The following is a 27,994-nucleotide window of genomic DNA, read 5'->3' as shown; positions in this document are numbered from 1 at the left end:
GTTCATAATCGTATTTATCGACAGGCAAATGCTTAAGAAACGGCTCTAAATTATGGTGGCGGATTATGTTATAAAATGACATGTTAAGGGTGAACACCGCGACATCATTAAATGATGATTGCATCATTTATCCAGCAGGGGGAACTTTAAGTTTGCTAATCAAACTTTGGCATTTACGACTTTGACGCGGTTTGTGGAGATCTTCAATCGCATGGTGGCGCTTCTGAACGCATCATTTCCACCTCCTCTCCGAAGGTCTCATTAAAGTTGTAGTTTGGTCCTGTCGGTTTGCTCTGCGGTTTGTGCTCTTGAGGGGAAGATTCAGTTTGTATTCGCGCTGAAGAAACGCTGACACTTTGACGCTTGTGTTTCCACAGAGTTTGCATCTTAACTGCAAAATATTTAAATTTGCCGTGAAGACATGCATAGCTAAGATGAACTAATGGTTGTTTGCCGACGCAAGTTTAGGTTTTTATTGCACTATTTTTGAATGTTTGACGTGTCTCCCACTTTACTCGGTCTACGTTTCTGGAGTGTATCGGTTATTATCGTACAATGAAGTGTAAGTACTCTTCTTCCTTTTGTGGTTTAACTTTATTTTCCTTGGCCAGTACTGAGAGAATGATCGGGTTTAACCTCAGCGACTGTGTCTCCAGCAGTGAAGACATTTCTTCTCATTGGTTTGTGGGTCCTGGTGCAGGAGTGTGTGAAGTGCCACGGAGGGGAGGAAACCTCAGTTCAACCTAAACACGGTAAGGGCCACACACACCTGGCTGAGCGGTAAGGGCCACACACACCTGGCTGAGCCACAGCTTTACATTTCAATGTTCTGTTTTGAGGGGTGATCGTTCTTGGGGTAGTTGGCAATTTCTAATATGTGTGTGGTGTGGTGTGGGGGAGCTTTAAGCTCTTTTGTGGAAAAAAAAAATCTCAATGGAGGTCAAATCGCCTCTTCTGTTAAAATCGAATAATGAAAGCGACCATTCATGGCTAAGTTTTCCTCTTCTTTCCCCCTGGAGGTATGTGTGAGATGTAAGAAGCATGTCCGATCTTGACTAAGGCATATCTATTTCAGTCTGTACTCAGTTTACACTACTTTTTAAGCCCAGCAATGGCGGGGATATAACGGCTCTTTTAAATAAAATCATTTATATGCATTTGATAATCAAATTAAGGATTTGTCGCTCCCACTAGCAAAGCATTTTACTACTTGTCACACTGCATAAATATATTTATTTGCACTGCCAGTTGTTCCTATAGCAGCAATGAAGTTAGGAATCTCGAATAAACCAGAAGAAGAAGAAGAAGAAAGAACTGAAATACAGTCTTAGGAACATGTAGCTACATTTTCTAATATAAACTGGTTCTACTTCCTAGAACTTGAGAAGCACTTTACATTCAGAAGCACACACATGTATGAAGAGAGAAAGGAGAACACTACGAGATCTGCCGTTGGCTGGTGTTATACATCTCACATCATCACCCCGGAGAATCATAGGTCACATACACTCACTGGCCACTTTATTAGGTACACCTGCCCAACTGCTCATTAATGCAAATTTCAAGTCTGCCAATGACATGGCTGCACTTCAATGCATTTAGGCTTGTAGGCAGTTTAAACCGAGCATCAGAATGGGGAGGAAAGGTGATTTAAGTGACTTTGAGCGTGGCATGGTTGTTGGTTCCAGACGGGCTGGTCTGAGTATTTCAGAAACTGCTGATCTACTGGGATTTTCACGCACAACCATCTCTAGGGTTTACAGAGAATGAGAAAAACATCCAGTGATCGTCAGTTCTGTAGGTGCAAATGCCTTGTTGATGCCAGACGTCGGAGAAGAATGGCCAGACTGGTTCGAGCTGATAGAACGACAACAGTAACTCAAATAACCAAATTGGACAATAGATGATTGGAGAGACATTGCCTGGTCTGATGAGTCTTGATTTTTGCTGGGGCATTCGGATGGTGGTGTCAGAATTTGGCATCAACAACATGAAAACATGGATGCATTCTGCGTTGTATCAACGGTTCAGGCTGGTGGTGGTGCAATGGTGTGGGGGATCTTTTCCTGGCACACTTTGGGCTCATTAGTACCAATTTATAATTGTGTCAACGCCACAGCCTACCTGAGTATTGTTGCTGACCATGTCCATCCCTTTATGACCACAGTGTACCTATCTTCTGATGGCTGCTTCCAGCAGGATAACGCACCATGTCATAAAGTGTGAATCATCTCAGACTGGTTTCTTAAACACGACAATGAGTTCACTGTACTCTAATGGCCTCCAGTCACCAGATCTCAATCCAATAGAGCACCTTTGGGATGTGGTGGAACGGGAGATTCACATCATGGATGTGCAGCTGACGAATCTGCAGCAACTGTGTGATGTTATCATGTCAATATAGACCAGACTCTCTGAGGAATGTTTCCAGTACCTTGTTGAATCTGCCACGAAGGATTAAGGCAGTTCTGAAGGCAAATGGGGGTCCAACCCGGTTCTAGCAAGCTGTACCTAATAAAGTGGCCGGTGAGTGTATGACTGAAAGCACATCTGAAATGCAAACCTGAAGTCTTTCAGCCATGCTGCTTTTCTGATGAACAGAAAGACTTTGACCTGCTCCATCAGAATGTTCTGTGCACTTGCTGCAAGTGTGTCTCCTTATGAGTGAAATTGAGATCTTGGGAACATGTTACATAAGAACTGAATTGTGGGGAAAAATCGGTTTTAGAATAATTTTGGGAGTGTCTGCTAATCACCCATGCGTTGCAAGCACCTGCATTTCAATTAGAAGTTATACTGTAGATTGCCATTCACAACGGAAGGATGAAAAAGGAAGTCATGAAACAGACATCAGGACAATTGTGCAAATGTCATGTGTCAGTCCTGCACCCTGCAGTCCTGCACGCGTCAGTCCTTTTCATCCTGACGTCAACATTCTCATCATGTGTAACTGGCAATCCTGCAAGTGTCATTTTACTTTTGTAAGTCGCTCTGGATAAGAGCGTCTGCTAAATGCCATAAATGTAAATGTAAATGTACGGGTTTGTAATTTTGTACCCATTTTTACCATAGAGATTGTGATTTATAATGTAAAGGGGTCACAACAGTGTACTTTGTTAAAGCTTTAGCATTCAAACCCTTTATGTCTTTTGCTTCCAGTGAATCCTTGTTGCTATTACCCTTGCCAGCACTGGGGTATTTGTGTGAGACACGGACTGGTTAGATATGAATGTGACTGCACCCGAACTGGGTACTATGGAGAAAACTGCACTATCCGTAAGTGGGAATCTTATGTACTTTCACCTTCTTCTTTTTTAATATTCCAATTTTAATATTCTTTTGCCTATTAATTGGTGATGGAACTAAGACCTTTCAACAAAAATGTTATTTAGAGACTCTTGATGGTCCTTTATTCAGAACAGGATGAGTTTCCAGGTTTTGAAAGATTTCGTCAACTGATAAAGCAAAGAAAGATGCATATTAGATGTAAAAATATTTCTGGTATTTTGTGATCTAGAGATCTGCTGAGCTGTTTGACGTTTCTTATCTATTTTGGTCTTCTGGTATTCTGTGGTCTAGAGATTTGCTGAGGAGTTTAATAACAAGGCTTATCTGATGTTGATTAGTGGTTTTATGTAGTTGTGTGAAGATACGTATAACTGCATTGGCCCCTCTATCACCAGGGTTGTGTAATAATTGACAAGATTATCTTGGATTAAGATGTATAGATATGTAGTTCACTAGGATTAATCTAAGGAGTGGATACTGGATCCTAGTTAAGAAGATGAACACCAATTAAATTTTTATTTTTTTTTTAAATAATGCTTTCCAGTAGAGATTTAACTTCTATAACTCCATACAACCCCAACACTTTGTGCTTCATGCTTTTCTCGGCAAAAACGAATACAAACAAAAAACTTGCAAATAAGAGCAACATTTAGACCCCGGAGTGTAAACCACAAAGTAAACTTTGTAGACGAAACATAATGTAATTCATTCATAGGTAATTGCAATCAGTCACCTTTGAATAGCCTGTGTGGTATAGGTTGATATAACATGCACATTCCCATAGGGTAAAGATATAATCGTTTCTATTGGCCAGAAAGTATTTAGCAATGATTTATGGTGCTGTTGGCAGAATGAGGGCAGACAGCTTTGCTTGGATGCATGTTGCGCTAGCTAAACACTCGTCTCCAGAAGCCTCCGCTCACGTAAACATGGCGTGTCCAACACGCAGCTTTTGTTTACTTGTTCCTATTTGAAAATAAGTGGAATCTGTTTTTATAGCTTACCTTAACATGGATGTTCATACGTCTGAAAAGAACCATCTCTGTAACTGTAATGTTGCCCATGTGATTGATTCGATAATGGGGATTTTAATTTTTTTTTGCCTGTGTTAGCGTGCACAATTTGTCACAGTACCCACTCCGTTCATTACCGGTCAGTGTTTGACCATAGGTTGGACTCGTACATCGATGTTGACAGGTGTTTGGCATGTGTCGGTCTCACTGGTGCGCACAGGTGTCAATTCCAGGTTCAGAAAGTAAGTCCTCACCAGGATTTTGCTAAGGCTTCCTGGATTGTGTTGATTCCATTAATTTTACCTGGATTGCACTAATTAGAAAATCTAGCAAGCTTGAGCAAAATCCTGGTGAGGACTTTTACTTTCTGAACCTGGAATTGACACCTCTGCTGGTGTGTTTGTGTAGCAGTCCTGGTGCAGTGCTGTATTGAAGTGTCTTACAGTGTTGCTTCCCATCTTCAAGCCGAGTTCTGGACCAGGATCTACGAGCTTCTGAAGCCCAGCCCAGACGTGATGCACTACATCCTGACTCACTTCCACTGGCTCTGGGACATCATAAATCAAACCTTCCTGAGGGAGTGGTTGATGCGCGTCGTCCTCACAGGTCAGTGATCCGACAGATACCAACATGTTACTTGTTCCTGTTATTCTTTCATGTCGGGGTTCTTTCACAGTGTTACTCAGATTCTGGCCAATTTGGCGTGTCTATCAGGAAAAGTTTGTTGCAAGTTCAGCTGTTTATTTTTCCAGGATAAGCACAACGTCACTTTTCCAGTTAAACAATAATGTGAATGTAAGTCGTCAGAGTTGGCATATTTCATCATTTTATACATCAGATGGATTATAATGTTCTATCATTAAGTTACGAGTATTTGATTTGAAACCAAAACAGTTAAGATCTATCCTTGGCGTTCTGGATCACATTCAGGAAGATTGAGCAGACTTCAGTCAGGGAGCATTTGAGTTATGGAGACACCAGAGAACATTGAGGCACAGAGCGGTGTGCAGTAGCGTCTCTTGTGATGTGAGCACGAGGCCATGTTCACCACCAAACATCTCTTGGCTCATGCTGACAGATGCTTCATAGCTGATGAATGTCACTCCAGGCAAGGGAGCAATATCCAAGATAAATATTTACCCAAGTCTGCCGAGAACTAGTCACCATGTCTTTCCCCACTAATCCGCTTGGTGTAAATCAGAATCTGCTGTATCCGTGACACTGCGTCTGAGATGAGAATGTAAACCCTCAATCAGTTTCTAGCTTTCCAATTTAAATTCTTAAAATGGCCACTACTGCCATTAAATACAACTATCTGTAATTTTTTTTAATGCAGTGTGATCAGTAAATGGTGTCGTCACACTGGATGGCTCTTACTGTTCATTCATCAAACTAGTATTTACAGTATCTAATAATTATATACTAATGATATACAATGTCTAATAATGAAATGCTGCCTGTGATTGGTCAGAAAGAACATCAAGCAGCAAGGACTGTTTCATGCTGCTTTAATGCTGCTACAGCTAAGAGAAATTTGCATATTTGTGTGTTTTAGCATGTAGACCATGTATATGTATATTCTGATATTTACCATGTATATAAGCTTGGATGTAGCTGTAGTCACGAGTCAGTTCAGCTGATTCTTAAAAAATGATACATCTCATGGATTTTAGAAGACAAATGGCTAAGTTGCAGCAATAATTTATTAAGTGACTCTTAACTAGCTAGTAAGGTAGGTAGTATGACGGAAACTAGAAGAGTAACTAACTTGGCCTTGTAATCCGAACGATGTATTTTTTTCAAATCAGGAATGTCAGCCTAAATCAATAAATTTAAATCCACATCAAAAAACAAAAGATACTTGTGCATGTGATGCGTGTAAATGCTGTCTAGACTCCAGTTTAATCTTTAAACCATGTAATCAGTGATGTCTAAGTTACCTTGAAAAAGTAATCCGATTACTGATTACTCCTTTTAAAAGTAACTTAGTTACGTTACTGATTACTTGATTTTAAAAGTAACTACGTTAGATTACAAGTTACTTTAATAGTTACATTCAGCAGCAAAATAAATTTTTCCAATACTCGCTTTATTGGAAGTGCATTTTTAACAGTAACAATGTATTGAAGCAGGTTCGGTAACCGAGGCAGAAACTGCTTAATCCAAAAATCCAGAGGAGGGAAACTTTATTGATAACGCAACCCTGGCGCGCGCCGTCGCCGCCCCCCCAGTGTCACTTAAAGGGCAAGACTCGCCGTGAGGAGTAGGAGTCGCTACAGTATCTCCTGACATTACGTTTGGGTAGCTGCGTGGTATTATTTGTAAATTTATTTGTAAACGTAATACAAGCGAACTGTTCAGTCAGACAGCTTGTGAAACGAAATACCATTACAATTTCAAGCATTTTAAAGTAGGGGACGTTAGTCAAAATTCCAGCACTTTTCAAACGTGGAACACAAAGCAACATTAAAATTCTTCAGGTAAATGTCCCTTCCCCTGTTTTTGAGGGGTGTTTCTTTATACTACCACATATCGTTTCGGCAGGACACTGCAAAAAAATGACTTGTAAAACGTGCTCGCGCTTTTACAGGGTCGCGCGCAGCGTGCGGAGTCGAGCGCTACGGTCAGACGCAAAAGTAGAACTGACCAAGAAGAAAGCAAAAATATATATTTTACTAGGGAAAATATAAATAGTAACGCACAGTTATTTGGATAAGTAACTTTAATCTGATTACTGGACTGGAAATAGTAGCGCGTTATATTACTCGTTACCGAAAAAAGTGGTAAGATTAGAGTAACGCGTTACTGACATCACTGCATGTAATGTTAACAAAACTGAATTGTATCATTTAAGGAATCTAGCATGAGTGAGCGTCTGTGTCCAACGTGCTCAGAAACCCAGCGTTGTCTCTGTTCATGTTCGTACGATTTCCTGCAGACGTTTAGATGAACAGATCGGTTCTCATTACTGTAGTTGTTCTGTGTTGCACGGTCACCACATCAGGCAGTGATGTAGTCATGCACCATTTTAGAAAGTTCCTTTCTAGCTTTGCTTAGTCATTTCTTTTTCACTCTCACAAATGTATTATTTACTTTGGCTTAACAATCCACTGTTAGTACTTGGTGAAAATTGCACAATTCAGCCTCTTCCAGAAACCCAGATCTAATCATGTTTAGCAGCTGTTGGCCCTTTTGAAGAAACAAGGATGGGCAGAAGTAATGTCTGCAGGTTACTCCCTGTGCACAGCTGCAGTGCTCGGTTCCCAATCTAAACATCCAACCCACGAGGACTCTGCACACTACATCAGAGGAACACTCGCTCTGCTGTTTGCCTCCAGTAATGTCCTCTGCTCTTGTGCACTCAGAGTTAAAGAGGACCATTGTTACACAAATATTGGTATCGTCCAGAGGTTCAGATCAGCGTGAGCGTGAATCTTGCCTCCTGTTATCTCCTGTGGTTGGTATAGGACCACACAAGTGCACTAAATTGATGTTCATCAGGCCGGTGCTTACATTGGCCAGTAGACAGCGGTGTAATAATGACTTTACTGTAAATGTGTGCTTTGTTTGTGCGGTTCGCATGTCGTTAATCTGGTGTGTGTCCACCTCTGTCTTCCTGGAATGCAGCAGTCTACACAGAGTAATCTAGGTGGGCAGTCAAGTTCTCACGAAGCTTCGTGCTCTGGGGCCAAGCCCATGTTAGCATTGTTCTCTTGTGTCCTGGGTGGGGGGGGGGGGGGGGTGTGTGTGTGTGTGTGTGTGTGTGTGTGTGTGTCTGATACTGCTGGAGCGGGCCACTACTGACATAACATCCTGCCCATATTTATCCAGTCGGTGCCTCAGTGTTCATCCAACATCTCCCTTTATCACTTCCTCCCATAATGTTTTACCACTTTCCACTGCTAAGACACACATAGCACTGTTGGACTCCCATGCTCCGTCATGCATCAAACGAAGAATAACACCCCCATGTTGTACGTCTCCTCACTCTGGAGCCGGTGGAGGCCCCCATTGCCATGGTGTCTGCCAGGTTCTCCACAGCAAGCCTTCAAATTCCTCATAGTTCCTGCATGTTGCTGAAAGCGAGAGGTGATCGGCTCGTCCGGCAAACTGCTGCTACTTCCAAAGCTGTGTGCGGGAAACCACGACATTCACTGTAGAGCAACACATACTGACTAGCCCACCAAAACTCTATACATTTCAGTCAGTATTAGTCAGTTCCCTCCTGTGTTTTTCACCGTTATTAAATGTCAGGGGAAGTTTCATTTGCTGGCATGGTAACACAGGTATATTTTGGGCGTCTTCACTGTTCTAACTAATGGTCCACAATGATGGAAGATGAGACATTTCTGGGCTGTTTGCCAAAGTTCCATCAAAGAGTAACAGGGGAATGCAATATCTCTGTGGAACAGCAAGTCCAATATACTAATGAGATAAAACAGATCTGATAATCTCTTGTAATCCAAGATGAACAAAGTTTTTACAAATTTTCCCTTTTTTCATGGAGGCAAAAGCCCACATGGGTATGTGGAATGTATGTCTGTCAAGGCCCTCAACCAAGCAAGGGCAGTGACTCTAGTAGGAGATTCATTTTGTTTACGTATTCTGTCTCTGGTGTTATTTTTCATACATTTTAGTACATTAAACGGCTACAGAGAGAATTCCATAGGCAAGTCATTACATATACGGGTTGCCATTTCAGGCACGTCATGTCATTCCATGTGAACGTCTGTCCACAGTTCGAGCCAGTCTAATTCCCAGTCCGCCCACCTACAACTCAAAGTATGACTACATGAACTGGGAGGCATATTCCAACAACACCTACTACATGCGAATCCTTCCACCGGTGCCTGTGGACTGCCCGACACCTCTCGGGACCAAAGGTAAAAAGACAAAAACCCAAGTATTAATATGCACATCACCAAACCACAAAGAAATGAGTATTGCTGTAAAACAGCTGTGGTAGGGATGGGCTTGTCAAGGCTGCGGTCTCATTCGAGGCCGGTCACCACAGCTATCACTTCATCTGTGCAGGAAAAATGCAACTTCCAGACCCGAAACTGCTGGTGGAGAAGTTCCTGCTGAGGAGGAAGTTCAGGCCAGACCCCCAGGGGACAAACTTGATGTTCGCCTTTTTTGCTCAGCACTTCACCCACCAGTTCTTCAAGACGCACAACCGCCTGGGACTGGGTTTCACCAAAGCTCTGAACCATGGGGTGAGTCCTGGGTACCACCCGGGCCCATGTTTGATGGGGGTTTTGACTCGCATGGAAAATATGAAAGGTGCTTTGCCTTTGATAAGACATAATAAAGACTGTTTTCCTTGAGAAATTTGTATGAACGGAGATATTCTTATCCACACCACCATGTGGGTAATGATGTGAAATATGGCCCATTGTTCATTTAATATGTATTCAAAATTATCTAAATTATCTAGAATTGCCTGGAGGTTAAGGGAAGTATTTACTGCAACTGCTTAGCAGTTTTGTACTGGGTTTGTAAATGATGATGATAATTTCAAAAGCGAACATTGTGTTTACAGCTGTTTAAATGTCTCCAGGTTAAAATGTGTGCAGTAGAAAAAAGACTGTGTCTGTGAATCTTTTGGAATTCGTACGTAGGTGGATGCCGGCCATATTTACGGGGATAATCTCGCTCGTCAGCTGATGCTCAGACTTCACACGGACGGGAAGTTGAAGTACCAGGTACGGACGCCGCCGTGCGATGTCTGCAATGTTTCACAATCGCCCAGTGGAGCGACGCTCACCGGGCCTCTGAGCTCACGCAGCGGGTCAGCTGGAACCGCAGTGATTCACGAACTCGCCTTTGACGTACCGGCGAGTACGTACTGGCAACCACACTCTTCCTGAACGGCAACACCTGCACAAATTGCATGCAGGTTTCTGTTCACTGAAAATCATTGCTTATCAGTCCACGTTTAGGGTCTCTATGCATAATGTTTCCAAAGTCACATCCTGTGAAGGCAGTTTTTCAGCACTGCCCTGTATGCTGGTCTCTGACTGCGAGCTTTCTGATGGGTTTCTCATGTGTTTCTGAAGATCCCCAGTGACTAAACATGAAACCTCGTTCTACACGAGGTCTAGTCGAGATATGCCGTAGTCACACACCAGGTGTGCACAGTAAACATGTTTGAGCTTATTGCTGCAAAAGTTGTTGAGATGCCAGCATTCTCTGCAGATAAGGAACGTCTTTGTTCTCCCTGTTGTCTTGTGGGTATCACGTTCACCTGCTAATATCCTGTTTGTAAGATCATAAAGGGAGAGATGTACCCGCCCACTGTGGCCGAGACGAAGGTGAACATGAGCTACCCCCCATCAGTGCCCCCGGACCAGCAGATGGCCATAGGCCAGGAAGTCTTTGGCCTGCTCCCTGGTCTCAGCATGTACGCCACCTTGTGGCTGCGTGAGCACAACCGCGTCTGTGACATCCTGAAGACCGAGCATCCCACCTGGGATGACGAACAGCTCTTCCAGACCACCAGACTGATCATTATTGGTAATTGAACCAGCAGATTGCCATATCAATATTTGTGTGTAAATGAACTGCCAGACCACCAAACTGATTATAAATGAACTAACCTATCAAGAGACTAAATGTATGCCTAAATTAACCATATATATGCCTAAATCACCATACCGATTATTATCTTTAAATGAAGTACCCAACCAACAGATTATCCATGAATTGATTACTATCCAGACCCCCCCTCATTATTTCCATCATGGTCATTTGGTAATTGGACATTTCTAATAAAGCAGTGTTGTAAATCGCCAGCAAATGTTGCTGAAAAATTAATTTGCTAATGAAAAAGAAAAAAATATTTTTGTGAGCATTTTGTCTGTTGCTCTTGTGTAGGTGAGACCATCCGCATCGTGATCGAGGAATACGTCCAGCACCTGAGCGCCTACCTCCTGAAGCTGAAGTTCGACCCGGCGCTTCTCTTCAACTCACGGTTCCAGTACCAGAACCGCATCGCTGTGGAGTTCAACCAGCTGTACCACTGGCACCCGCTCATGCCGGACAGCTTCCTCATCGATGGCACAGAGATCCCTTACTCGCATTTCATCTACAACACCTCCATCCTCGTGCACTACGGAGTAGAGAAACTCGTGCAGGCCTTCTCCACCCAGCAAGCCGGACAGGTGGGCTTTTGGGGTGGAAGTGTTCGGAACTGGGTGGAGGTCGCCTGTGGTGTTTGTGTTGCATTTTTAAAGGGGTGGACCGTGAGTTTCGGGAATTCACACAGCTTGAATTTGATCCCTGTTAGCAGTAGAACCGGATGGATGGTCCCTTTTCATTCCTGAGAAACGCTAGTCTGGTCTCGCGTTCCCCAGTGACATTAGCAGACACACATCTGGTAAAATATTTTAGGTATTCACCAACCTTGAGCTATGTGGAACATGAAGTGTTTAGTGTAACGGAGACCAGTCAGGAAAGCTCTTGTGGAGAAATATGGAAAAGGTCTTTATGCAGTTGTTAACCATTTCATTCAAATTCTTGTCCTGCTTTTAATAAGCAAAATGGATCAAACCTCAAAACAAATTACACTGCACTAAACTGTTGGACAGATGCCAGTGAGATACATGTTTATTCTTTTTTCGTAGATTGGAGGTGGGCATAATATCCACCGCGTGGTGACCAAAGTAGCCGAAGCAGTGATTAAAGAATCCAGAGAACTTCGACTTCAGCCGTTCAATGAGTACCGCAAGAGATTCAACCTGAAACCGTACAAGTCCTTCATCGAATTCACGGGTATCCACACGCCTTTCTCATTTAGTACTGTACCATTGTAAAGCTGGAAGATTGATTTCTATACGTCATCCTTATTCATCCAGCATGTTTGTCAAATTTAGGGTTCCTTAAAACACTTGCATTTTTTCCAGGCTGTCATATAAACCAATGCTCACAACATTAAGTTTACTCTTGGTATGTGAGATTGTGAGAAGTGTTGTATGAACTCAGCCATGAACAAAACCGAGATAAAGGCTAAAGGTCACAGTGAGCACACGTTTTTCTCCCACACCTTAAGATGAAATGTAAATGTTTAGTAAAAGTTTGAGTGCTCAACCGTGTAGTCATAACATCAAAGACATCGCAGCCTTGGTTGGTTGATGTAACACTGATGTCATATAAGGAATATACCGCAGTTGTATTAAAGTCCAGTGCAAAAATTCAAATTTTGTGTTGCTATAATGATCCTTGCATGCAAGTGCCTCCATTATCCACATTATAATCGGTGGTCTTCAGAGAAGAGGTGACAAAGTGAACGTTGAACCGATTGCCTTTTTCCCCCAGGTGACAAGGAACTTGCCAAGGAGCTGGAGGAGCTGTATGGAGACGTTGATGGTATGGAGTTCTACCCAGCGCTCATGCTGGAGAAGACCCGCTCCGGCGCCATCTTTGGGGAGAGCATGGTGGAAATGGGGTCGCCGTTTTCCCTGAAGGGCCTTTTCGGCAACCCCATATGTTCTCCGGAGTACTGGAAGCCAAGTACATTTGGTGGTCAGATTGGCTTTGACGTGGTCAACAGCGCATCGTTGGAGAAACTCGTCTGCCTCAACACCAAGTGGTGTCCATACGTGTCTTTCCAGGTTCCCCTGCCAGGTTCTCCGCATCATCAACAACCCCCCCATGCTGAACTCTAGCCCAACATGAGAACCAAGAAAAATACAACTGTGCTGATGAAGAGGTTGTTACACTGCACAAAATGTATGTTTACACAGTCTGCAGACTCGTTGGTATTCTGTTGTATTGGTATATTTTATCAACGGTAAGAATCAAAAAGCCTATTTATGTAGAGGTGATGTATGTAGAGAGCAGAGCACCACATGTCTTGATTGAATGAATGCCAAAGAGGCCAGTCTTGGGACACGATCCCCTAATCGTTATCTTGGTAAAGACCACTCTGAAGTCACAGCAGAAGCACATGGCTGTGCATCTTAATATTCAGGGTTTATTTTTTTAACAGAAAAGATCCTTTTCCTAGAAGCTATTTTGTGCTGAATGACTTTGTGTTTCGCCATTATTGGAGAGGAAGGAGGAAGCCGTTTTCATTTGAGGTGGCTAAGCATCTAAAAACGATTAAGACTGTAGGTTGTAAACGACCATTGGCTCCAGTCAATGTCCAAACTTTGAAGTGTGCAAATAGGGTCTAAAGTATGAAGACGCAGGCTGCTGAAAATTCATTTCTGAGTGTGATGTGATGAATTAGGAACAATTGTTTTGTCAAACCTAAATGAATGATCTTTGTCATTTCATTCTTGCACTTCAGCACACAACTGCCTGTAAAAACCAGTTAGTTGCGATTCTGCAGTTAGAGTATAGATCTTTAATTCCATTAATTCCATAGATTATAACTGTACTTGATTATGACTTTATTTCTTTTTGTTACGAGACTACATTGTTTTTATTGGTGTTCAGAGGTGTTTGTTTGATTACTTTATTTCTCCTAGACATTATTTCTTCTAGCTCACAGACATGGGAGAAACGTCATATTCCTTGAAACAAATGCACACACGTTGTGTACCACGAAAAACAAAGTGTAAACACAAAGAATGACAAAGTATTTTCACCACATCTGCATTTTATTGCAGGCCTAATAAACTCATTTGAAAAACGAACAGGATTCCGTGTAGTACTTTTTTTTTTTACTCTTTAAAATGTCTGACTCATTCAAAACTTTTATATAATGTCTGCAACAAACACCAGCCTGGAATACAAATACGTCAACATAGATCACAGAACTATTAACTTGTATTAACAGGCGTGTAAAGACCTGAATTTAAATTTTAACAAGATAATTTGATGCCATTGGCATTACTTGCTGTAATATTTCGACTGATGTAAAATCTTTTTTATAAGGACATAAATCACAGAACAGCCTTTGGTAAATGTAACAGTCATGTTGATATTGCACTAGAAAAATGTCACCACATTTGTACATGGTCAACCATCCCCACTAATAAACCATATAATGTCCCCCTTGATCAGAATATACACATCAGTGCTGTCCAGTCTCTAAAAGCAGGTTATTTCCTATCGGTTACATTACTAATTAAAAAATGCTACATAAACAAATTAAAATGCTTTCAAGTTCCTTGTCATTTCTGAGCATTAAGACAAAAATATATTAAAGATTCTTGGCATTAGAAGAGAATTAGAAACAGGTATTGGTACCACCATGCCTGGTTTTAGTTTGCTCCTCTGTAGATGTTGTACATGTTCACTTCAACCAGAGTCACGAGAGCCGTGACATCAGAGGAGAAACATCAGCACCTTCAAACAATGGGGAAAAAAAGCACATTTTAGCCACATCTTTTTTCAACAAAGTGACCTGTATGAATACATACCAGAACTGGGTGGGTACCAACAGGGTTCATACACTTTTTTGACAATCAATTTCCATGACTTTTCCATGACTTTTCCATGACTTTGAGGCAAATTTTAATGACTATACATTCTCTAAACATATGTGTAGACATGAAAAATAAGAAAAAATCCAGGCCAAAATTCCACAGTATATCATAAATTAATGACAAGCCACGTGGTTTAATTGAAAAAATAAACATTTACCGTATTTTCAATATCAATATAAACCGGAGTTACGACCTACTTTTTTTTATTTCGCGCGTGCACGGAGGAGCAGTGGCAGCACAGTGGAGTGTTGTGTACGATAAGCTGAGGCAGCACAGGCTCCACTGCAGCCCATCTCGGCAACACGATCGCTCTTTCTCGCGTTGTACGCACGAGGACATCGTTAGTTTTTTTTTCTATACTGTGTTTACGATCAAAACGTATCTAAATCTTTTCAGTCTCTAACTCCATCGTTAACCGTGCACATTTTGCACGCCCCGTGTCCTTGTCTTTCACAAGCCATAGCTTGTATTTGTCCAACTGAAGCAGTCATTGTTTAATCGGCATTTACCAGCATTACGCTGATTTACATCAAAGTACAATCTACAAGAGTCCGACGCTAACGCAGTGAACTAATGTGTGAAGTTACGTTAGCGGTCCGCACAATGAAAAAAAATGGCTATATTATATTTATTAATTTTTTCTTCCGGTTATCAGAACAACATACATTTATTGTGTCAAGCAAATTTCCATGACTTTTCCAAAACATTTGAGTATTTTTTATTTTTCCAAAACTTATCCAGGCCTGGAAATTGCTATTTTCAAATTCCATAACTTTTCCAGGTTTTTCATGACCGTACGAACCCTGTACCAACCCTGACCTGCTCATTTTATTTGCCCTGCTGTGTGGAAGCAGCCATTGGCTCATGCTCCACCCTGGAGCTGGTGTGAGGCCCGGGGGGGCTGAAGGTGGAGCAGGGGGTGGGGTTGTCGGAGCCGGAGGTGGACGGGTAGAAGCGCACGTCCACAGCCACGGAGGTGGAGCCCAGGGAGATGGAGTGAGAGAGGAGGAGGGGAGAGGAGGTGTGGGAGATGCTGAGGCTGTGATGGAGCGGCGTCATGCAGGGTTCGTGGGTCTGCAGCGTGAGGGAGGTGCGGAGGCCCTCCTCGGGGGGGACCGGCGGCCGGGACTGGGGTGGAGGTGATGGCGAGTGGGCCTCCTGGTACTGGCTGAAATCCTGGCTCCTCCAGTCCTCCAGACACCGGAGCCGGACGTCAGACTGCGGGGAGGGCGTGGCCTTGCCGTCCTCAAACGAGGTCTCTAACTGGGACACGGAGACACGGGTCACAGCGTCACGCTGCTGCTACGTCTGCAGCCTGATGGAGTTTGTTCTAAGGACAAAGCCGGCTGGACTGGAAAACTATGTAACTGCTCTGACAACCAGCTGCTGTATGATGTAATGCAACGATGAGACCAAGTTTGTCGTCAGCTTAGACTGTGGCCAAGCACAGAGTAACTGTAATACTATTCTCGCTAAACAATATTAATAGGGAGTCATTCAAAGATCTCCCCCTAAACGTTAATGCTTTGGCAGTATTTTCATCCTCCTGCGGCACGCTTTATCAACACACTCGTAACATTACGTTAACATTAACAGTGGTAGGGAACTGGTCTTGTGACCGGAGGGTTGTGGGTTCGATTCCCAGACCTGAGGCCATGACTGAGGTGCCCTTGAGCAAGGCACCTAACCCCAACTGCTCCCCGGGCGCCGGGCTAGGGCTGCCCACCGCTCTGGGCATGTGTGATCCACAGCCCCCTAGTAATCACTAGTGTGTGTGTGTGTGTTCTAACTGCACAGATGGGTTAAAAGCGGAGGACAAATTTCGATTGCGGTGTAAAAAATCACAATTGACAAATACGGCACATTTCATTTTTAAACGTCTCTGACCTGTTCCTCATCAGAGGACTCCGGGTGCGTTTCTACTATGACTGGGAGGTCTTGGATGGTCTGCACCTCCTCTTGTATGTCGTCGTAAGATGGCTCCATCATCAAGGTGGAGGGGCTGGAGGGTGGAGGTCGTGCTCGAGTCTCTGACGTGTTCGGGCTTTGCTCAATAACAGCAACCACGCTGTCATCCTCAAACGCCCTGAAGGGAAGTGGAACATTCGTGTTGGACACCACCACTCAGGAGGCCTGATCCGACAGACAGGTACTTTACGCCCACACCTCAGACGGACGGCGTCGGCAAGACTTACTTGTTATCGTATGTCTTTTCAACTGCAAGACGCTCGCCATGTCTGCCCTGACCACCAACACCTCGGGAAGCTGCAGGAGACAGTAGGCTACTAGTGTCCTGTAATGTCCTGTTACTGGAATGACCTGCGCTACTAGGTATTGGGGCAGTTCTGAATGAGTCAGACAGGTTCTCTTACCCCCTCTTCCTGAGGGAGGGACGGCGGGGTCATTTTGCCGAAACAAGGAATAGAAAGCCATGGTGATGAAGATAAATGCCAAGGAAAGACCCACTCCAACCACGATGGGGATGTCATGTTTCTGAAGCGCAGGTAACCAACTCTTCTCCCTGAAGGTTCAACAGCACACAGTAAGATGTCCCTGGCTCTCCTCTTCCAGAGGAACATTTCTTCTGGATCTACGTATTCCCCCCCCCACACATACAAACACACACACAGTACTCATACATTTATGATCCTGGGGGGCGGGCATGTTACCCAGAGGTTGACGAGGTGGGCCTGCTGCCATGGTTCACCACAGTTTTTACTGCACTTTAGACATTGAGGGCCTTTGAGGGGACGGTGTGGACAAACACTGACCAATGTCCCACGTTTGTTCCAGCACCTGTCATGCATATACACCAACACCTACACACAACACAGCACTGGGGGTGGAGGGGTGGGAAGGTCTTCTTTCACCCCTTTCCTGCTCCCTGCCGGGGCAGATATTGGACGGGGCTAGACTGGGGGGGGGGGGGGTGTATATATGGGTGAATGTGTAAGTACATTTGTGGGTGTATATGTCTGTAAGAGTGTATATGGGTGTGGGTGAATGTGTGTGGGAGTGTATATGTTTGTGTGGATGTACATGTGCGTGTAGGTGTATATATGTGTGAGGGTCTACATATGAGGGTGAGTGTGGGTGTGTGTGTATATGGTTGTGTGTAGGTGTATATATAATGAGGGTGTATATAAGGGGGTGTGTATATGTATGTAGGAGAGTATATGGGTGTGAATGTCTGGGTGTATATGGGGTGAAGGTGTGCGGGTGAATGTATATATGAGATTGAGTATGTGTGAGGACAGCTGGTTCTGGTTCTGGGTCTGGGGCTTGTCGTGCCCGGGCCTCTCCTGGCTGCTGCCCTGTGGTTAATTCTCCCCGCCCCGAAACCCCCGAAACCGGGGGGGGTGCCTTGGGGTTTCGGGGCCCGGCCTGGTGCTCCGGTGTGGCGGTTGGCCCGCTCCCTTGGGCGGTTGTGGTACGGGGCGGCTCGGGGCTCCTGTGCGGGAGGGGGGCCCTGCTGGCGCTGGGGCCTTGCTGCTGGCCCGTGGTGGGGTCATCTTGGGGGGTGGCTCTGTTTCCCCTGGGCCTGCGCTCCGTGGTTGGGAGGGTACTGTCCGGGTCTCCCTCTCCCACCCGCTGGGGCGGGCATGCGGGGGTCACTGAGAAGTGTGGTTCTGGGACTCCACTGCTCCTGGAGGAGCCGTGGGCGGGTGGGATTCCCGGGTCCTTTGGCCTCTGGGGGAATGTTGTCACAACTTTCTACCCTTGCTGGTAAGTACATTCTGTACATTTATCCTATGTTGCATAAACACACACACTCACACCAGCTGGGTTTCCATCCAAACCTTTCGAAAAAATAATGCGCAATTTCCAAGTTTCGGCAGAAAAAAATGCGAATTAAGCCTTGTTTCCATTCATTACAGTTATGCGAATAAACTTTAGATCACGTGAGAGGACGCCAAAACTGAAAAAAAAAATGGTTTTACGTCCATTTGGCAGTTACGCATTTTTGCACGTTGAGGTTTTGAAACATTTTTTTCTTTTTCTTTTCTATACATGGAGAAGTTAAATTCAATTTTTGCTCTCTCCAGAACTGTTTTTGCATGCATTTGCCATCTTTACATCGCGATCATGTACAGAACCACATGACTTGAGGCATGATACGTCATCGTTTATGCGAAAAACCCTTTTCCATCCAGTTTTTTTGAATTTTGGAGATGCGATAGTCTAACTTTTCCACCTCCTCCTAGCGTAAAAATCTTTTTGCGATATTTGGGGCTTTTTTCGAATTTTCGAATTCCAGCTTTTTTCATGCGCATTTTCAAAATGCGCAAAAACTCGGTGGATGGAAAACCCTCTACATACACATACATCACAGTCATTTGTGCTGTGTGTGTTAGGTACACTTTCTGCTCATCTTTTAGGAACAGCAGTTGGTGAACCATTGCAGTGGTAATTTGAGCTGTGTGATTTCTCCCCCCCTCTTTTCTCTCTTCTCCTGTATGGTCCACCTAACCCCAATTGGACTATTGTACTGTATTATACAGAATTGTTATAATTTGATCTGTACATAAACACTAAGTTGTCCTCCAAAGATGGGGGGGGGGGGGGGGGGGTGGGCCACAAAAAAAGAAAAAGATGTCCCTGCAAATGCTCAAACTTGTAACAGGGGACACTTGAGTCTCACTTTTCAAAGCTCCCATAATGCAGAACTATGACAAACACAAAGACTTTATCAATGCTAGAAACCACTAACAATCAAAATATTTGAGTTACCACTTTTTAACTTTTTACAGTGACCAATGTATGCAAGAGTACCAATGTAAATTACTCCAAAGGTAATACTTCACCTGGCATTGTTGTCCGTGGTCCTCATAGGGGCCTTGGAGGTATTTTTCTTCAATGTTTCTACAAGTTCTGTATAATTTGTCTTTGATGCTTTGGTGACGGTAAGTTGCTCACTGGACTGACTCCAATTCTGTTGGACCTCCATTGGCTCTGGGGTAACAGTACTGTTTTTATCAGAACCTGTGAACCTAGCTGTCTGGGTAAGATAACCATCTGCCTCAGCCAATGGGGTGGGAGAGAAATTATTCTGATATGAGTCTGGAAGTTGACTCATTCCCTTAGAGGACAGGGTGTATGTAGGTAGTGCTGAGGTTTGCAGGCGTGGTGGACCAAGTGTTGACTGCTGCAAGTTCGATTCGATCAAAATAGTAGAAGTAATATGCATGTTTTTGATTTGTCTATGTGTTTCTAGGGGTTGGGGGTAAGGTTGTATTGGTTCTAGGGGTTGTGTGTAAGGTTGTATTGGTTCTAGGGGATGTGTGTAAGTTTGTATTGGTTCTAGGGGTTGTGTGTATGGTTGTATTGGTTCTAGGGGTTGTGTGTAAGGTTGTATTGGTTCTAGGGGTTGTGTGTAAGGTTGTATTGGTTCTAGAGGTTGTGTGTAAGGTTGTATTGATTCTAGGGGATGTGTGTAAGTTTGTATTGGTTCTAGGGGTTGTGTGTATGGTTGTATTGGTTCTAGAGGTTGTGTGTAAGGTTGTATTGGTTCTAGGGGTTGTGTGTAAGGTTGTATTGGTTCTAGGGGATGTGTGTAAGTTTGTATTGGTTCTAGAGGTTGTGTGTAAGGTTGTATTGGTTCTAGAGGTTGTGTGTAAGGTTGTATTGGTTCTAGGGGTTGTGTGTAAGGTTGTATTGGTTCTAGGGGTTGTGTGTAAGGTTGTATTGGTTCTAGAGGTTGTGTGTAAGGTTGTATTGGTTCTAGGGGTTGTGTGTAAGGTTGTATTGGTTCTAGGGGTTGTGTGTAAGGTTGTATTGGTTCTAGGGGTTGTGTGTAAGGTTGTATTGGTTCTAGGGGTTGTGTGTAAGTTTGTATTGGTTCTAGGGGTTGTGTGTAAGGTTGTATTGGTTCTAGAGGTTGTGTGTAAGGTTGTATAGGTTTGGAAAGTGATGGCTCTGTTGATTTTTGGTTGTTTTCATACAGCTGTTTTCCTGCACTGTTCATGCCCTTGTGACTGCGGGTGATATATGGAGTTGAGGCACTGACAGGATGTGTGGGTGAGTCCTTCAGGGAAACATCTACCACTGTGAAAGTGAAGGGAAAAGTAAGTAAGTAACACAAGGCAATCAAATTATGTTTTTCTTTATTGAAGATGTTGGACGTCATATACATGCCTGGAGTGTTTGAGGAGCGGGACAAAGGTGGTTCTTTTTTTGTTGAATGTTTAAAATTGCTATAAATGTTGAAATCTGAATGTTTTGGGTTGATTTCTTGGACCTAAAAGGTTTTTGAGAAAAACAAACTACCACAGTTCATCTCATCTCCTTGTGAAGGCTACAGTACATCCTGCTTGTGGTGTGTAGTACACAGACATGGAGCGCAGAAATACTACAATCTGATGAGAACAATATAGTGGGTGAACACTAACCAAAAATCACATCAATGAGGTTTAAATGGGATGGCAGTACAGCACAGATGCCCACATGCTACTTACAGAAGATAACACGTTCTCCTCAGTTTCAGCTTTTGGGGGATTCAATCAAATGGATTAAGTTCAGCGATCAGTGCTACAACATCAGATAGGTAGACTTTTTACATGACTGTAGCATCTTTTACACAGTTTGCGCTTACCAGACAGCACTATTACTGTGGCTTTTCTCCTGTCTTGACCCACACCATTTTGAGCAGTGCAGTAGTATTCTCCCATATCTGACTGGTCGGCATTCGAGATCTGGAGGGTTCCATTGTCTGCGATAGCAATAAATGTTGCTGTAATTCAAATTATAAAAAAAATAAATCTGTGTTCAGTGAAAGAGCATCATCCAGGATGGGTTAGATTGATAAGCCGTGTATGATCACTGGCTCACCATCGACATGTATCCGTGGTGAAGGACGCAGAGGGGTGTGAAGGGTGTTTCTATTCCAAGTGTACTTCACGGGCAGGTGTCCCTCAGCTCGGCACGGGAGAGTGATGGTGCCTCCTTTAGACACATTTGCCGATTCCTCAAACCTCACGATGACAGGCTTGACTGCAACCAGTAAGCAAGTGATGGTGTGGACTACCAGGTATGGATAATAACTTACACACAGCCCAGCACTGCAAAGGTGATGACATGGTCTGAGTAACTCGAGCTTGGATTGAGTGAATTGAGGGTTGGTAGCAGCAGTATTATTGATGAACTATCAGAGTATGACAAAAACGTGAAATGATAGTGATTAGCTGCTGAAACCTCTGCTATGTTATCAGCATTGTGGCTAAAGTGTTGGATTTACCAGAAACCCGCAGGGCTGTGGTCTTCTTGTCCTGTCCCAAAGAGTTGGATGCCGTGCAGGTGTAAAAACCTTCATCATAGATCCTCACTGCGGAGATGTAGAGGGTGGCGTTCCTTACGCTGCACACAAAGCAACACTGTGACCACCGCACAAATGTCTAGCCCAGCTGCTGGTTTACAAGGCCATCCCGCGGGGCATACCCCGTGATTATCCTGCCTCCTGTTCTTGCTGAATGGCCCTGCTTCGACCACTCTATGGAGGGAACAGGGTGTCCTGACACCTGGCACTGGAGCACCACCTCGCCTCCCACTGCAGAGGTCACTGCCATGGGCCAGATAGTCACAGACGGGGGAGCTGGCGAACAGAAGGAACCACACAGACAATGGGCCCAAACCATATACTCCTGCCTTAGAGAAATCAACAGAAAGACTCACCAAGCTTTAAAACATACAAACGTAACAAACGTAAAATGACATCAAAATACAATTTTTTTTTGTTTTATTCAAACTATTTAAAAACAAAATTAACTGCTAATATACTGTACAACCATGGTATACTGTTAAATGATTCAACGTGATCACATACCGAGAACTTCCAAGAAGATTTTTCTAGAGGCTACAGCTCTGTGCAGGTAAGAATTAGATGCTCGGCAAAAATAATATCCCCTGTCAGACTCTTGTACACTGTAGAAGACAAGGTTTACAGTGAAGGACATCCTCCACAAACGTAAAATATGAACACCTTTAAGGTAGTGCAGGTGCACGCTCACCTGTGAAAGAGCAAATCTCCAGTGGTCTCCACGGTGAAGTGTGGCCCAGGCCGGAGCAACCGATTGTTTCTAAACCAGGACACTTGCGCAGGGGGTCTGCTGGGTGGTGGGCTACAGGACAGAGACACTGAATCTCCCTTCCTTGCAGTCGAATTGGTCGGCTGGAGGACAAATGTCCAATCCATGACTATGAGGTTAAAAAAAATGCATAAATTAGCATATGATGATGTAAATGAATAGATAAATGAGGCCCCTGCTGTGTTCACGTGTGTGAAACACTCCACAGAAGACACGGCTGTACCTGCAGGAAGCAGGTAACCGAATTGTGATCTTCGTCTCTCCTGATCGTTGTTAACCTCACAGTGATATAATCCCTCGTCCTCTGGTAAAACCCTCCTGAGGAACATTTGTGACTGAATTTTGCATCGCTTCAGACATGAAACAGGCGATATGGATGATTCTGAATGGAAACAATTTAAAGCTAGTTTTTCGTTTATTTGAGACTTGGATTAGATTACATTATGTTAGAATTTGATTGAATTATTTCTCGCATTCTTATGCAAATTATTGTATTTCTTCATTTGTGGAGATACAATTTGTGGTGATTGTTTGTCTCACTCAAAGACGAGCAGTTGCCCGTGGTCTTGTAGGTCCAGTCGAGAGGTGTTGGGTAGCAGGTGTCCATCTTTGAACCACTGCACTGTGGGAACAGGGGAGCCTCGCACCACGCAGTGCAGCCTCGCCTCCGTTTCAACGGGGATTGTGACATTCTCGGGGCCCCGGACGATCTCAAGACTCCCGCTAAACCCTACACGTCGGTAAGTGGATAGTTAAGCAACATTCCCTCTAAAACGTCGCACTTCTAAAAACACCACAAAAAAAAGGAGAAGTGGTGAGAGGAACACATAACCACACGTACCACGGAGCGCTAGAGTGGCGCCCCTACTCGCCCTGCTTACATCCAGAAGAGAGTTATAGGTGACACAAACGTAAAAGCCTTCATCAACCTTGGTGGTGTTCGCCAGGTGCAGGGTGCCCGAGGTCTTTCTCTGACTCCCCCCTCCATATTGGCCCTGGTAATAAAACAATCCCGACAGACAGTACTTTACAACACTTAATTATAAGCATAGAAACAGCTTCACACACATCCGTGGCACCACTGTTTATTTCTACAGGAAACAACTCAGGAGACAGGAAAGCGTTATTGCGATTATTTCCCTCACAGTTCGACGCGTCTTCATTTTATTTAAAAAACGAAATTGGATTTTAAACGTTTGTGGCGATGTAAAACCATTACACAAAATAATACAATGCGCCAGAAACATATTAAGTTCCACAGATCTATTTTATGAAACCAAACGAGGCAATAATCTTTAAAGCATATAGTGACATCTAGCGGACGATTGAGCGAATTGCAAGTTCTCACAACCTGAAAATCTACAGACTGGTTCGCGTCAAAGGCTGTGTGTGTGCTTGTGGAAGGCCTCGGTACCTGAATCCGTGTGTGTGTACTTGTGGAAGGCCTCGGTACCTGAATCCGTATGTGTGTGCTTGTGGAAGGCCTCGGTACCTGAATCCGTGTGTGTGTGTGCTTGTGGAAGGCCTCGGTACCTGAATCCGTGTGCGTGTGTGTGCTTGTGGAAGGCCTCGGTACCTGAATCCGTGTGTGTGTGTGTGTGTGTGTGTGTGTGCTTGTGGAAGGCCTCGGTACCTGAATCCGTGTGTGTGTGTGTGTGTGTGTGTGTGTGCTTGTGGAAGGCCTCGGTACCTGAATTCGTGTGTGTGTGTGTGCTTGTGGAAGGCCTCGGTACCTGAATCCGTGTGTGTGTGCTTGTGGAAGGCCTTGGTACCTGAATCTGTGTGTGTGTGTGTGTTTGTGGAAGGCCTCGATACCTGAATCTGAGCTCCTCTGGTAAACGCTTTTCCATTTTTCAGCCAGGAGATGTGGGCAGGGGGAGAGCTGTCCCCAGACACACACCGGAAAAATACGTCCTGCCCCTCATTAGTGATCTGTGACTGGGGACTGAAGAACACGTTGTCCAGATCTACAGACACAAATGTGAAACTCAAGCACATAGCAAACATGTTATTGGGGTACTGGGATGCAGTCTGGGGATTGCCAGGAAACAGAACAATAACCATATTAGGAAACATTACTTCAGAGAAACATTTATTTGTTTTTTGTTTTTTTCATTAGAGGATTATTGTTTTGTTCAGGTCCTACACCATAGCAGAGGTGGGTAGGAACGCGTTACATTTACTCCGTTACATTTACTCAAGTAGCTTTTTGGACAAAAATGTACTTGAGAGTAGTTTTAATATGAAAGACTTTTACTTGAGTAAATATGTGGTGAGAAAAACGCGACTTTTACTCCGTTCATCGGATTACTACCGTTACTTTCGTTTCGTAAATAATTCGTCTTTTCAGTGAGAAGACTGACCAACGTCTCGGCACCCGAGTATGAGTGACCAATCAAATGATCACGGTCAGTCACATGATCACATACGCAAACTTTCTCGACCGTAGCAAGAAAGTGACAGAAAAACCTCCCGAGCATCCCTGACCTCATACAGCCAATGTTTATATTACAAACGTGTAAAAGGACAGCTGTATAATGCGCTGCAGGGTTGCCAAGTTTTCAAGATCACTTTTAGTGAGATTTAAACCGGGGTGGGGGGTGGGGGTTTGGGTGGTGAACAGGGCCGGCGCCAGAACATATACAGTGAGGGGGCGTCAGAAAATTTCGGGGGGGCGAACGTAAGTTGTTGAGCGGGGGGGGGGGGGGGGGGTCGTGTAACGATTGTCGAGCGGGCCGAGAGGGCACCATGTAGCGATTGTTGTAAAATAAATGGGTCTTATTTTTTACATTGAGGGGGCGGGACACCTCGCCTGAGGGGGCGACGCCCCCATTCGCCCCCCCGTGGCGCCGGCCCTGGTGGTGAACGTAAATTGTTGACGGGGGGGGGGGGGGGGTGTAAAATGGACACAAATTAAGTATTAAAACGCGATCGATCGATCGTCAGTGGTTGGCGCCAGAGCGAACTAGTAACTCATTGAATCATAGATGCGGATCAGATGTAAATAAACTAGATTTTTTTCGGCGTGAGAAATCGGATGTGTGGCGTGTAAGCGTGTGAAGACAGTCAAATGCGTGTGTCACACCTTGGCGCTGCCAATTGTGTCTGCAAACGTGTGGACATTTCAGCCTACAATAACTCAACATCAAATATGAGGAAACACGATGCGATAAGTTTGCTGTATGTATAATTTTGTGTAATGCTATATCTCTGAGGCATAACGTTTGTATGATGTAATTATTAAATGTAATGCAGTGCAATACTAAAAACCAGTTCTCACACTGATTGTACACACTAGCAATATACAATGATTAAGTCTGCTATAAATTGATTCAGTTGGTGTCAAGTTATAGCTACACGTATTGGCTGACAGTCTTATCAGTTAGTGCCTTTGTGGAACACATTAAAGTTACACAGGCCTAATAATTAGGAACAAACAAAAATATATATTACTTATAATAAATAATTTATATATATATAATATTTATTTATAATAAATTATTTTTGTTATCATTAAAAGTCATAGTTTCCCGTAATTCAATTTCCCATGATGTAATTTATTGACACGAGACAGTACTCATGCATTTACTCACTACTTGAGTAGCTTTTAATCAAAGCACTTTTTTACTTTTACTCAAGTAAATTTTGGGATGCATACTTTTACTTTTACTTGAGTAACATTTGGTTCAAGTAACTGTACTTTTACTTGAGTAAAATTGTTGAATACTCTACCCTCCTCTGCACCATAGTGACCTCACTTCCTTAGTGACCTCACTTCCTTAGAGAGTTATAGTCACTGGCTGTGTTCGAAATAGACTACTACATACTGGATACTGCATACTGGACTCAGTATATACTGGATACTGTATACTGGTCCTCGTAGTAGTATGCAGTACAGTTTCCAGTATGCGACAAAAGCAAAGCATACTACGGGGTCACGTGAACGTAGCGTTGCATGATGGGATGCAGTACACCACGAAGATAGCTCTGTTCGCGTACTGGAATATTTTGCGGAAGTAGTAGGTCATCCGGGTATGTTTGGAAACTGGAAATTTTCATTTTGGTCACATACTGCATACGACATACTGATTTGGGGCTCGATCAGTACGCCAGTAGTATGTAGTAGGCTATTTCGAACACAGCCACCAGTCTAGGTGATGGTACATACATGCTTTGCTAACTGTGACAGCAGCTGTGATTTGCTTGCTTCCTTTCTTAGCGCTGCAGGTATAGCCTCCTACATCTCCCTCCTGCAGCCGGGGGAAGAAGAGTGAACCATTGGCTGTCTGCTCAGCTCCAACACCCAGAGCACCATTATTCTTCTCCCATTTGACTGCTAGCGCCCCCCTGGGTGCTGGAGTCATACACTGCACAGTTCAGCATCAAAGGGCCGTTCAGAATACCGACACCATCTTTAGGCAGCGTCGAAAACGCTAAAGGAAAGGGAAGAGAGATTAAGAAATAATCTCGTCAATAGAGAATAATAAAGACACTTTAAATTGCAGAAATGCTCTCAGATGTTTGGACTCAAAAATAAACGCTTCGCCCCAAATGGACATCCCACTTTGAGGAAACAGGTAGTTTGAAGTCCACTGTTGCTAGGTTACAGGTGGCGCAGCACAATGTTTTGGCAAACCCTCTGTCAGATTATGCAAGCAAACGAAAAATTACCATACGGCAAAATTACCATGCGGCACATTCGGTTATCCGAGTCTTTAACACTGCAAATGAAATATAACTCTCTGAAAATGCAACAGTCCATCGTTCAGTGAAATCCAATAGCTTTGCTTCTAGATGTGAAGCAACATACGCTTCACAAAACATTATATAATATAGAGAGCGTTGCAATGGGGTGGGGTTAGTGTTAGAATTTGCAAGACATTACAGGGCAATAATATCCATTGCACGTGCATAATAAACACATGCCAGGCCTGTTTTGTCAGCATATTCCATATGCCATATGCTCTCGTTTTTATGATACATACGCACCTAGTTCAGAGTGAGTTGGGGACATCATGATGGGACAGGAGACCATTAGCAGCCATAGTGGACAGCGCAGGTGGGCGGAGCACCAGAGGGGAGGGGCCATGCTTGTCTTGTGTCTTTCACGTCAACGCACTGGTCCACGCCATTGCTCGTCTTCTGGGCCGGCAAGGTTTGTGCACTGGAGAAAATC

General features: G+C 43.9%; 3 protein-coding genes across 5 annotated transcripts; 1 reads left to right on the top strand and 2 right to left on the bottom strand.

Annotated features, from left to right (window-relative positions):
* Positions 1–2: 2 nt before the first annotated feature.
* On the top strand, positions 3–13,936 carry ptgs1 (prostaglandin-endoperoxide synthase 1). Of its 2 annotated transcripts, none has more exons than XM_076998098.1 (11): positions 3–562; positions 657–752; positions 3,160–3,276; positions 4,767–4,907; positions 9,041–9,184; positions 9,336–9,517; positions 9,923–10,006; positions 10,571–10,817; positions 11,178–11,464; positions 11,927–12,074; positions 12,618–13,936. In XM_076998098.1, the coding sequence occupies exons 1-11, from the start codon at positions 556–558 to the stop codon at positions 12,965–12,967; spliced, it is 1,803 nt and encodes a 600-aa protein (XP_076854213.1). In that variant the 5' UTR covers positions 3–555; the 3' UTR covers positions 12,968–13,936. The 2 variants fall into 2 exon arrangements, with proteins under 2 accessions (XP_076854213.1, XP_076854214.1); XM_076998099.1 differs by having other exon boundaries at positions 11–562; positions 660–752.
* Positions 13,718–17,240, bottom strand: LOC143509414 (uncharacterized). Its single transcript, XM_076998100.1, has 5 exons — positions 17,110–17,240; positions 16,933–17,002; positions 16,625–16,823; positions 15,557–16,000; positions 13,718–14,597 (listed from the first exon to the last, which is right to left on the bottom strand). Exons 1-4 carry the CDS (start codon positions 17,168–17,170, stop codon positions 15,566–15,568), a joined length of 765 nt encoding a protein of 254 aa, XP_076854215.1. The 5' UTR covers positions 17,171–17,240; the 3' UTR covers positions 13,718–14,597; positions 15,557–15,565.
* LOC143509412 (peroxidasin homolog) lies at positions 17,121–27,271 on the bottom strand. Of its 2 annotated transcripts, XM_076998096.1 has the most exons (16): positions 26,987–27,271; positions 24,634–24,785; positions 23,660–23,813; positions 23,359–23,548; positions 23,042–23,136; positions 22,741–22,927; positions 22,557–22,654; positions 22,172–22,325; positions 21,972–22,090; positions 21,566–21,727; positions 21,330–21,446; positions 21,193–21,221; positions 20,873–20,975; positions 20,680–20,782; positions 19,543–19,690; positions 17,121–17,258 (listed from the first exon to the last, which is right to left on the bottom strand). In XM_076998096.1, the coding sequence occupies exons 1-15, from the start codon at positions 27,180–27,182 to the stop codon at positions 19,651–19,653; spliced, it is 1,899 nt and encodes a 632-aa protein (XP_076854211.1). In that variant the 5' UTR covers positions 27,183–27,271; the 3' UTR covers positions 17,121–17,258; positions 19,543–19,650. The 2 variants fall into 2 exon arrangements, with proteins under 2 accessions (XP_076854211.1, XP_076854212.1); XM_076998097.1 differs by lacking the exons at positions 17,121–17,258; positions 19,543–19,690; positions 21,193–21,221 and having other exon boundaries at positions 20,682–20,782.
* Positions 27,272–27,994: the final 723 nt, after the last annotated feature.

Source organism: Brachyhypopomus gauderio, chromosome 3, assembly GCF_052324685.1.
Source record: "Brachyhypopomus gauderio isolate BG-103 chromosome 3, BGAUD_0.2, whole genome shotgun sequence".
Taxonomy (NCBI): Eukaryota; Metazoa; Chordata; class Actinopteri; order Gymnotiformes; family Hypopomidae; genus Brachyhypopomus; species Brachyhypopomus gauderio.
This window is presented reverse-complemented; position numbering and strand designations above follow the sequence as displayed.

Excerpts from the sequence above, each read along its gene's own strand:
- ptgs1 (XM_076998098.1), top strand. Across the intron at positions 3,277-4,766 it reads TGGAGAAAACTGCACTATCC|CCGAGTTCTGGACCAGGATC; the intron begins GTAAGTGGGAAT and ends CCCATCTTCAAG. Across the intron at positions 9,518-9,922 it reads CCAAAGCTCTGAACCATGGG|GTGGATGCCGGCCATATTTA; the intron begins GTGAGTCCTGGG and ends ATTCGTACGTAG.
- LOC143509414 (XM_076998100.1), bottom strand. The coding sequence starts at position 17,170 with ATGGCTTTCTATTCCTTGTTTCGGCAAAATGACCCCGCCGTCCCTCCC. Across the intron at positions 16,824-16,932 it reads GAAAAGACATACGATAACAA|GGCGTTTGAGGATGACAGCG; the intron begins GTAAGTCTTGCC and ends ACTTCCCTTCAG. Across the intron at positions 16,001-16,624 it reads AGTCCTCTGATGAGGAACAG|TTAGAGACCTCGTTTGAGGA; the intron begins GTCAGAGACGTT and ends TCCGTGTCCCAG.
- LOC143509412 (XM_076998096.1), bottom strand. The coding sequence starts at position 27,182 with ATGACTCCAGCACCCAGGGGGGCGCTAGCAGTCAAATGGGAGAAGAAT. Across the intron at positions 23,814-24,633 it reads CCAGAGGAGCTCAGATTCAG|GGCCAATATGGAGGGGGGAG; the intron begins GTATCGAGGCCT and ends TTTTATTACCAG. Across the intron at positions 23,549-23,659 it reads CGCCACTCTAGCGCTCCGTG|GGTTTAGCGGGAGTCTTGAG; the intron begins GTACGTGTGGTT and ends ACCGACGTGTAG.